The following is an 11,536-nucleotide window of genomic DNA, read 5'->3' on the forward strand; positions in this document are numbered from 1 at the left end:
CTTTTCCTGATCTTCTGTGATGGGACCAGCGTTCCTGGAGTGGTCAAGCTGGTCTATAGCTGTAAGCAGCTTGTAGGACTTCATACCAACCGTCTTGACCAGATAAAGACTGATGACCTGCTGGGGTTAACCTGCAGGATATGAGCCTCTTTTGTCGAACAGAATACTGTTGATCAGCTTTTCTTGCTTGACGTGACTCAGGAGCACAAAACCAGCGGTTTGTTTAAATGGAGATTTATACATTATCCGGAAGCTGAATAAATCATCTCTCCAGTGATGTCTGGTTTGTGAGGAGGACACTATTTGAAAATCTGGAATCTGAGGGAGCAAAAAAAAATCTAAATATTGAGAAAATCATCTTTAAAGTTGTTCAAATGAAGTTCTTAGCAATGCATATTACTAATCACAAATGAAGTTTTTATATCTACGGCAGTAAATTCTTCATGGAACATGATCTTTACTTAATATCCTAATGATTTTTGGCATCAAAGAGAAATGTATAATTGTGACCCATACAGTGTATTGTTGTCTATTTCTCCAAATATACGTCTGTGCTCCTGATGACTGCTTCTGTGCTTCAGAGACACTGATGTGCTTGAGTCATTTGATGAAGTCATTCTGAACTCTGAATTCTAGGATCTTTGGAGTGTCATTGTAATGAGAGATGTTCTCGTTTCTCCATCAGTGAGAGGTGTTAACCTGAGGAAGGTATTATGGAGTTAGAGGATAAAGCCTTATGAAAGATGTTGAGTCAGGTGGATCCGCCTGAGTGTGTGTGTGTGTTGCTGGGCTTATTCTTCACTTTGCCATCAGACTCTAGACATCGTGCTGGATCTGTTCCTCTGCATCTCATGATCTAATCCCTCACTTCTTCTCCGGTGAGGACCAGTCTCACGGTGCTGAGCTCCAATGCTCTCGCTGTGACCCTTCAGCTGCCAGCTTCTTCTTGTTCTCACTCCGAAAGTCCCAGTTCAGTTCCCTCGCCTCACCATGGACATCGGCGGCCTGACGACGGTGGTGGCCAACTCGGCGTACATCTCGGCCCGAGGCAGTTTCGACGGCACGGCTAACCCGGCGGCCAACCGAGACAAGAAGTACCATGCCAAACTCAAGCTGCCCCACATCACGGTGTGCGAAGGTCTGAGAGAAACTCTGGATCTGCAGTTTAAGAGCATCTGCGTGGAGCAACCCATTGGTAAGCGACTGTTTCAAGAGTTTCTGGAAACCACCAATGAGTATAAAGGCCCTTGTCGCCTCTGGAAGGACATTGAGACGTATGACACCGCTGAGGATAAAGACAGAGTTCAGAAAGCTGCCAAAATCCTCCAGCGGTACATGGAGCCTTCAGCCAAGCACTTCTGCCCGTTTTTACCCGAGAATGACATCACCAAGGTGAAGGAGCGGCATGAGGAGGCGGCGGATGACCTGTTTGTGCAGATCCTGGCCAGCGTTTTCGACTTCCTCAAAGAGGTCCCCTTCACTTTCTATCTAGAGACCATGTACTTTAAGCGGTTCCTCCAGTGGAAGTGGCTGGAGATGCAGCCTGTGGCCGAGGACTGGTTCCTGGACTTCCGTGTTCTGGGTAAGGGTGGATTCGGAGAGGTGTCCGCCTGTCAGATGAGGGCCACAGGGAAGCTGTACGCGTGCAAGAAGCTCAACAAGAAGAGGCTGAAGAAGAGGAAAGGCTATGAGGTATGAAAGCGTCTTGATGCCTTTAGTTGAGGAGGTTTGGTTTTCTTGAGAAAAGGTGCCACTGGCGTCCAAAGGACTTACTACTGATTGAATGAAGAGTTAGTTTTCTGTTCAAATAATTGGAATGTAAAGTTAATGGGGTCGAAATAGGTTTAGGGATATTTTACTATTGGCACTCTGGTGCTCCGGGCCTGAAATGGGTAAATACGATGGGGTGGTTTATTTTTTTTCTGGATTTTTTTTGTCTTTGGCCGGTTAGAGCAAAACCATTTGAGCTGCTCTTCCCACAAAATGTATCCAATCCTCACCAAATTTGGTGCAGATCATCTTTAGAACCTTACTGATAAAATAAATCACAGAGATATTGGAAATTTAAAAGCACGTGTTTTGAACCCAATAAAATCAACTGGATGATTGAAAGTTAAAAGCAAAACCGAAAAGTTTTTTGTTTAAGGCACCAATGGCACCTTTTTCAAATTTATTCTGGAAATGTCCAGGGTAATAGCTATGTATTGCAAGACTAGTTATGGTCACGCTTAGATAACAGGATGTGGATCCTGATTGACATGTTGGTTTTGTGCGATTAATCAGCTCAGACGTGACATTGATGATGAAGGTGAAGGCTTTACTGGGGGTAATATGCTTTACTAGTGCTTCACTCCAACAAAATCCTGTTTTAAATCACAACTTATGAAATTCAATTCAGTTCAGTTTCAGACTGTTGACTGATTTCCGTTGGAATAAATGACGGAAACCTCCAGTGATGATGAAGAGCATTGAGTGCAGCAGAGCATCATGTTCCTCTTCATCAGTATTGATAAGATGTGCACGCGTTTGAGCGTCTGTAAGCATCAGACAGATGAGTGAACAGCGCTGTGGACCAGTGGCAGCATTAGAGCCGATGAAGCTTTATCGCTTTGGCCTTCAGCTCATTATGAAATGCAACTTCAACACATTTAATTATGGAACAGATTTGTCGTGGAAATCCTGGACAGGAAGAGCACTGGAGATGATACTGATCGTACTGATCCCGGGTCCACAGATGATTTATTAGATGTTAATAATGACCTCATTCATAGTTACAAGCATGAAAACATCCTTCATTGACAGATCATTAACAGTCCCTCAAGCATCATAAATGACGTGATTCTTCTGTTATGCATCAGTTGCGAGGCATTCCAAACTGGGAAATGCATCCTGCATGTGTCACAATGCATGAAACAAACTGCAGTAAGACAAGTGCATTGGTTCACATGTATAAAGAGAACTTCTGTGTTAGTATCCTGAGGTTCTTAAAATATATTCTGATTATACAGTGGAGTCCAAATGTCAGAGCACAAGTGAAAATGCATAATTTTTCAAATCTGATGATGGTGTCGAGCTGAAGATCATCCGTCACACTCGTGTTGTTTGTTCTCAGGGCGCTATGGTAGAGAAACGGATCCTGGCTCGAGTTCACAGTAGATTCATCGTGTCGCTGGCTTACGCCTTCCAGACCAAGACAGAGCTGTGTCTGGTGATGACCATCATGAACGGAGGAGACCTGAGGTCAGTCACGTGATGTTTTTCTGCGCATCTTTGGCCTGTAGTAACTGATTTAGAGCCAAACCATTTCAGCTGCTCTTCCCACAGAGTTAATCTGATCCTCACCAAATTTGGCACAAAAATTCTTCAGAACCTTTCTGACACTATAAATCACATAGATGTTGGAAATTGAAAAGCATGTGTTTTGAACTCAATGAAAACTCCTGGCTGATTGCTTGTATCACGCCTGTTCTTGCAGCTGTGTTCTTTACATTGTGTAACTTTGTAACAGCGCCACCTACTGGTCTAATGTTAAACTTTAAAGTTTCCTCGTAACCTTTGACCCAGTAGGTCTGAACTTTGTGATGTACTGCACTTTTGATGATGTCATTGCCCTGCTTCATCCTGTGATTACTGATTTCAGATTTTATTTTATAGTTTAATTTAATTGTTTTGTGAATTTCTGTAAATACTTTAAAGCGTCTGTGTCATTCTTTTGCAGGTACCACATCTATAATGTGGATGAGAATAACCCAGGGTTTTCTGAAGCCAGAGCGTGTTATTATGCTGCTCAGATCATTCAAGGACTGGAGCATCTTCACCAGAAGAGAATCATCTACAGAGACCTGAAGCCAGAAAACGTTCTGCTAGATAATGAAGGTGAATATGTTGAAGTCAACACACACTACCAGTCAAACGTATTTGGACTGCAAGATTTTTAGTCTCTTCTGCTCACCGATCCTGCATTTATTTGATCCAAAGTACAGCAAAGCAGTAATATTGTGAAATATTTGTGCTATTTAAAATAACAATTTCCTACATGAATATATTTGAAACAGTAATTTATTTCTGTGATTTCAAAGCTTAATGTTTTTTGTATCATTACTTATGTCACAAGATCCTTCAGAACTAGACTTCTTTATAAAAACATTAAGAATCGTACTGTTCAAGAACGTTTGTCCGGTAGTGAACACACACATCTGATGTGTTGAGAGTCGTTTCGGTCACACACACGTCATGCTGGTGTTTTCAGGTCATGTCCGTATCTCTGACCTCGGCTTGGCTGTGGAGCTCGCAGATGACCAGCTCAAAACCAAAGGCTACGCTGGAACTCCAGGTGAAAAAAAGATCATGATCAAAAATCACTTTCCAATAATCTATTGGAGTAGAATCAATAATGTCTTAATGCTCATATACATTCATATAAACTTTAAAGCATGGTTAATTCATAAACATTGGTGTGTGTTTTCAGGGTTCATGGCCCCGGAGCTGCTCAAGGGAGAAGAATATGATTACTCAGTAGATTACTTCACTCTTGGGGTCACGCTGTACGAGTTCATCGCTGCCAAAGGACCCTTCAGGACTCGAGGAGAGAAGGTGATCTTAAACATTCATTCTCCAGTGGATTTGTAGTTGAATCAAATTCAAGCATTCAGCAGAAGAGACTTGCGCAGAATGTGAATAAATAACTCATTTGAATTCAAGTGTAGCATTTTTAGAACAGCGTGTCATGCACAAGATGCAGAGAAGGTCAAAGTCATCCGTCGAGCGCAAAACAATGGAACAGAGGCATGATGCAATGGAAAACATCTTCTGTTTGCAATGCATTCATGTTATGCATTTTATCAGTTCATGCATTCATTGGGAATCAAACCCATGATCTTGGTGTTGTGAGCACCATTTGAAAAAAAGTCAGAATTTTGAGTTTTTTATTAGCAATTGTGAGAAAAAAAGTCACAATTGCAAGATATATCACGCAATTCCAAAAAAACCTCAGAATTGCGAGTTTATATCACGCAATTCCAAAAGAAAAGTCAGAATCGCGAGTTTATATCACGCAATTCAATTTTTTTTATCAGAATCTTTAGTTTATATCACGCAATTCCAAAAAAAAGTCAGAATCAAAAGTCGCAAGATTATATCACGCAATTCCAAAAACAAATTCAGAATCATGAGTTTATATCACGCAATTCCAAAAAAAACTCAGAATCGCGAGTTTATATCACGCAATTCCAAAAGAAAAGTCAGAATCGCGAGTTTATATCACGCAATTCAATTTTTTTGATCAGAATCATGAGTTTATATCACGCAATTCCAAAAAAAAGTCAGAATCGAAAGTCGCAAGATTATATCACGCAATTAAAAAAAAAAATTCAGAATCATGAGTTTATATCACGCAATTCCAAAAAAAAAGTCAGAATCGGGAGTTTATATCACTCAATTCCCAAAAAAATTCAGAATCATGAGTTTATATCACGCAATTCCCAAAAAAATTCAAAATCATGAGTTTATATCACGCAATTCCCCAAAAAATTCAGAATCGCGAGTTTATATCACGCAATTCCCAAAAAATTCAGAATCATGAGTTTATATCACGCAATTCCCAAAAAAATTCAGAATCATGAGTTTATATCACGCAATTCCCAAAAAAAATCAGAATCATGAGTTTATATCAAGCAATTCCCAAAAAAAGTCAGAATCGCGAGTTTATATCACTCAATTCCCAAAAAAATTCAGAATCATGAGTTTATATCACGCAATTCCCAAAAAAAATCGGAATCATGAGTTTATATCACGCAATTCCCAAAAAAAATCAGAATCATGAGTTTATATCACGCAATTCCCAAAAAAAGTCAGAATCGCGAGTTTATATCACTCAATTCCCAAAAAAATTCAGAATCATGAGTTTATATCACGCAATTCCCAAAAAAATTCAAAATCATGAGTTTATATCACGCAATTCCCAAAAAAAGTCAGAATCGCGAGTTTATATCACTCAATTCCCAAAAAAATTCAGAATCATGAGTTTATATCACGCAATTCCCAAAAAAATTCAAAATCATGAGTTTATATCACGCAAGTCCCAAAAAAAGTCAGAATCGCGAGTTTATATCACTCAATTCCCAAAAAAAGTCAGAATCGGGAGTCGCAAGTTCATATCATGCAATTCCCCCCCAAAAAATTTTTCAGAATTGTGAGTTTATATCACGCGATTGTTAGAAGAAAAAGACGCAATTACTTTTTTATTTTTATTCAGTGGCAGAAACTGGCTTCCATACCGTTGACCTCCATAGAATGCAAAAAAAATTAAATACTATGGAAGTCAATGGCTATTCTAATGACAATTCTTCAGTTTTATTTGTTTGTTTTTTACTCTGTTGTGCTTACAAACACTCTTATATCTGCAGTTGTTGTTCTTGGCTCTGTCATTGTGATTGTTTGCACCTCAGGTGGAGAATAAAGAGGTGAAGAAGAGGATCCTGAACGACCCGGTGACCTACCCAGAAACCTTCAGTGAGAAAGCCAAGTCCATCTGCGAGGGTCTGCTGGCTAAAGAGGTGGACAAGAGACTGGGCTTCAAGAACGGCTCGTGTGATGAGCTGCGCTCACATCCCTTCTTCAGTGAAATCAACTGGAGGAAACTCGACGCAGGTGTGAAGATGAAGAGAGTTTAGTGCAAACTTAATGCATTAACTTATCTTTACCCTAATCAGTGTGATTTAAAAAAAATGGTTTTGAATCTATTCTGCTCACTGAGGCTATTATTTATTTGCTTAAAAATGGTGTGAAAATTGTGAAATCTTATTCTAATGTAAAACATCTGTTTTCTGAGTGAATCTCTGTTAAAGTGTAATTTATTTCTGTGATGTACAGCTGTATTTTCAGCATCATTACATCATCAGTCTTTAAACATTTGTGTAAATTCTGAATTAAATTCTGAAATAAATTACACTTTAACAGAGATGCACATTTACAAAATTTTTACTGTATTTTTGATAATATAAATGCAGAGGAAAAATCCTTAGTGCAGACCCATCAGATCTTGTCTTCTGAGTGCACTGACGCCTCACTGATGTCCTGCAGGGATTCTGCCGCCTCCTTTCGTACCGGACTCCAAGACGGTCTACGCCAAGAACCTGGACGATGTGGGGGCGTTCTCCACAGTGAAGGGGGTCTGTCTGGAGGACGATGACAAGACGTTCTGCGATGAGTTTGCGTCGGGAAACATCGCCATCCCCTGGCAGGAGGAGATGATCGAGACGGGCATCTACGGAGAGCTGAACGTGTGGGGTCCGAACGGCACGGTGCCCAACGACCTGCGCCGAGAGTCCATCCTGGAGCAGCCGCCCAAATCCTCCACCTGCAGCATCTCATAACCACAGCAGACCACAACACACATGCACTTCAGCTTCAGATGCTTTCAGCAGCTTGACACTTCTGACCCTGCAGCACAAAACCAGTCTTAAGGGTCAGTTTGTTTAAAGTGAGATTCATGCATCATCTGAAGCTGAATAAATCATCTCTCCAGTGATGTCTGGTTTGTGAGGAGGACAATATTAGAAAATCTGGAATCTGAGGGAGCAAAAAAATCTAAATATCTTTAAAGTTGTTCAAATGAAGTTCTTAGCAATGCATATTACTAATCACAAATCAAGTTTTGATATATTTATGGTAGGAGATTTACAAAATATCTTAGGAAGGGTGCACTGCTCTGAGTATTTATATTAGTGATTATTGATCCTTTTTAATATTGAGTTTATTGTGTACCATTCAGTTCAAGCACGTTTAGTATTTAGGCTTTTAAACAGAAATAAGTGAATATCTAAGTATAAGGAAAGAATAAAGAGCGAAATGCTTTGCAGTCTTTCATTTGACATCCATAAAGCTCAGTCAGTAATAACTGTAAGAGAACAGTGAGAAAAAGGCTTATCTTTTTCTAGTATTTTTAGTATTTGTCTCTTGTTTCTAGTCAAAATATCTATAAATTCTTAAATTAAGATGCTTTAAGTAAATAAGCAAAATGATGTAAGATAGTTAGTCTTGTTTGTATGGGGGAAAAAAACCTAAAACAAGTGCATTTTGCTTATGATAAATATATCTTTATGATGAATCCTGGGAACACATGATAGGAGAAAAGCCTGAATGCACTGTAAGTCGCTTTGGATAAAAGCGTCTGCTAAATGCATAAATTTAATTTAATTTAATTTAATTTAATTTAATTTAATTTAATTTAATTTAATTTAATTTAATTTAATTTAATTTAATTTAATTTAATTTAATTTAATTTAATTTAATTTAATTTAATTTAATTTAATTTAATTTAATTTAATTTAATGTATCTGCCAGATGGGTAAGTCAAATAATTTTAAAACAAGAGTATTTTACTTACTCAACTTGCAGATCATTTTACATGTTTTAAGTCAAATGCACTTAATTCCCCCCACCCCCCGGAAACATGACTAAATATCTTACGTCATTTTGTTTATTTACTAAATGCATCTTAATTTAAGAATGTGTAGATATGTTGACGACAAACAAGAAAAAATACCAAGTAAGCTAAGGCATTTTTTTCTTTTTTTTTCTCAGTGTTCTCATGTTGTGTTTGGGTTTTATGTTCTGATTGTTTTCCCAAAAAATATGATAATTTTTATAATTTGTTACACTTGTGTTGTTTCTGGTCGAAAATTACCAGCCTACAAAAAAACTGCTTATAAATCTTGTGTAAAGCTATATTATTAGAGCTTATGAACATCAGTTTTGGAGTATATTTTGACAGAATTATTCACAAATATTGTTTTTTCACTCCAACAATGAGGTGCATATGTTCAGATCAATCAGCTCCAAAAGCAAATATTGCCTTTTATGCTAACTGACAGAAAACAAGTTTGCAAAAAGATTGAATCCAGGATGTGCTGATAATATAGCACAACCAGAGATTTATAATAATAATAATAATAATAATAATAATAATAATAATAAAAAGGCTTTTTAATTTCTGAGAGGAACACTGCTGTGAATCAGGTGCGGGATTGTCAGCAGCACAAGGGTTAAATAAATGAGCTACTATTATCTGTGTGTAATAAAGACACCGTCTCTGATCTGAATGTCAAATCAGACAGATGTCTTTGTATTTTTGTGTTTGTAACTCAAGTTCATTGATTTCTACAGCACGTCAAACACAGAATTATTCGTTTTTATTGAACTTATTGAAGTTCTGTGAATGAACTGCTTTCTAAGTGCCCTAGCCGAGACACCAGTAGCTCTGCTTTTTGAAATCCCAATTCTCATTCATGTAAAAAGCTGTAAATGTCTTTAGGTTGCATTGGTTATTATGGTACAAATCATCCTTTTGAATAATGCGATAGCTGTCATAATTATGATTTCAAATGAATGTTTTGCCATAAGTACACCTCAAGTCTAGGTGTGTGTTTTGAGAAAAATAAAGAAAAAAGTTACCCTGCTGATTTAAAGCCAGGATTCTTGTCATTTTGGAGATTAGTCCATTGTAAGGCAACCAGGGGCTAGCAGCAGAATTTCAAAATTTTCAAAATAGTTTCAAACCCTTGCCTGGGGTTTGCATGTGGCCAAATATTAAAATTACATGGATTTGAACATCCTTGAATCCAGGTGTAAAGCATGGCCAGGCCGTGGGCGCCCTCTGCAGGTGTCTGTTATAATACATAATGTACTTAAGTAGGTTGTTTCATATTATTTATAGGCATATTACATATTTTAACAGTGATGTTCAATAAATCCATGTGATTGATTTTGATACTTTATTCGAACCAATTATTTTAATAGTTTAATATATATGAATGTCGTATTTATAAAGCCTGTTTTTCATTTAGGTCTATTTTATTACTAAAAATATCAGATTACTCTGTTGTCAAAAATAATCAGTAGATTTACTTGAATACAATTATAATCATTAGTTATGGCTCTAGATTATTTAAACGTTTCAAAATACAGCTACGTTGTGTTGCTTTGTCATTTGAAAATGTATTTAAAATGGTATTAAAATTTCTAGTAAACCAAGTATCTGTATTTTGTCTCATATCGTGATCTAAGTGTATTGTCACACCCCTAGTGTCTGAGTATATATATCATTAATAATTTTAAAGTGTATGATGAAGCTTTTACTCGGGTCAATCATATATTCATTTAAAAAAATCCCTTTTAGTAAGGAAAGCGATAACTTTGCTGTAGTACCTTTTCAGGTGTCCACAGCCATTGCATGCAGCACTTTATTTGTAACATTTTGTTTAAGTTTATTAGTTAATTTGAAAGATAATGATATTGTGATCTGAGTTTAGTCCTTGAAAATATAAAAAGTAGTGTTTGAAAAGTCCTGTAATTTAATTTAGCAGTTTCTGTAAGAACCCTGTCTTTTGATTTTAAGCACGCTCAGATTCTAGAACAAACCAGACAGCAATGGAAAACTTCCGGATGATGTGTAAATCTAAATTTTGACTGGTTTTGTGCTCCAGGGTCACAAATATTCTGTTCTAATTTAATTCTGTAAATTAACTTGTGATTTCTCAGCGCTCGGTGTTGTTACAGGACGTGTTTGTAAGGGTCAGACTGGCACAGAGTGAAGCGCTGCTGAATCTTATTCCTGCACTTTCTGATTGGCTGAGGGTGTGTTATTAGCTTGAGATGGATTAAGATGTCCAGGTCAATAGAAATGTACAAAAGTGATTTTATTTCTATAGAAAGCGCATTAAATGTAAGTAAAGCGTCTACTTTTAAGGTTTCAGAAGTTTTTGGAGAATAGAAGGTCAAAATTCAGTTGAAGTGGTTACATTGTCATTCAGTTTAAGACACTATTTATGTAAAAATTCAAACAACATGATTATTCTGATGTGTGCATATAAAAAATATAAAAGAATTAGGGAGCATATTAAATTTGATTTGTGTTTTAAATGAGTAAAAAGGCTTGTTTTCTCATTCATTAGAGATTCATGAGCTGTTTTGGGAAAGCATCTGCTGAAGTGTTGGATGTCAGTGGAAAGATCCTAGATTTGTTGGGATTATGTCTGTTATACCAACAGTAAAGCAGCTGAGATTTGCTGTATTCCCAGTTATGAACTTTGGCTAATGTACTTTCAAAGTTGTTCTTACATCTGTGGTAATGTCTTCAATTCATTATCACACAAACACTTTAGATGTTTAATGCTTTTCAAATGTAACATCCCCGTGAAAAATGATACAATGAAACATTCACTTAACTTTTGCATAACCGAAGAATTTTTTTTAAACACTTCTGAAATAGTGTTTATAACCAAGAGGGTATGTTAGCAAAGTGTTCTTCTTTTTAAATGTTTACTTTGTCACGCCACCATTGAGAATAGATGTTGAACTTTAACAGTTCAGCTTTCATTTCTAAATGAGTTTATTGTCAGTGAAATGGACTCTACTGTAGTGTTGTAGTACTGAAGACTGTTTTATGAAGGTCTCGACCTCATGTGTACTCCGTCTAGTCTTGGTTTCAGACTAAGAGGATTTGGGATTTGCCCCTTTCACTCTCTTAAATATTTTA

At 37.1% G+C, this 11,536-nt stretch overlaps 1 protein-coding gene across 1 annotated transcript in view; it reads left to right on the forward strand.

Moving 5' to 3' along the window:
• The first annotated feature begins 775 nt into the window (after positions 1 to 775).
• Positions 776 to 11,536, forward strand: part of LOC132143319 (rhodopsin kinase GRK1-like) — a 50,295-nt gene continuing 39,534 nt past the window's right edge. Inside the window, exons 1-7 of the mRNA XM_059553442.1 lie at positions 776 to 1,692; positions 3,113 to 3,240; positions 3,719 to 3,876; positions 4,250 to 4,333; positions 4,469 to 4,593; positions 6,447 to 6,648; positions 7,081 to 7,465. Coding sequence (XP_059409425.1) covers positions 991 to 1,692; positions 3,113 to 3,240; positions 3,719 to 3,876; positions 4,250 to 4,333; positions 4,469 to 4,593; positions 6,447 to 6,648; positions 7,081 to 7,373 — 1,692 coding nt within the window. The 5' untranslated portion in view covers positions 776 to 990 and the 3' untranslated portion in view covers positions 7,374 to 7,465. The remainder of the gene's footprint in view (positions 1,693 to 3,112; positions 3,241 to 3,718; positions 3,877 to 4,249; positions 4,334 to 4,468; positions 4,594 to 6,446; positions 6,649 to 7,080; positions 7,466 to 11,536) is intronic.

This window comes from Carassius carassius, chromosome 7 (assembly GCF_963082965.1).
Source record: "Carassius carassius chromosome 7, fCarCar2.1, whole genome shotgun sequence".
In the NCBI taxonomy this organism is placed as follows: Eukaryota; Metazoa; Chordata; class Actinopteri; order Cypriniformes; family Cyprinidae; genus Carassius; species Carassius carassius.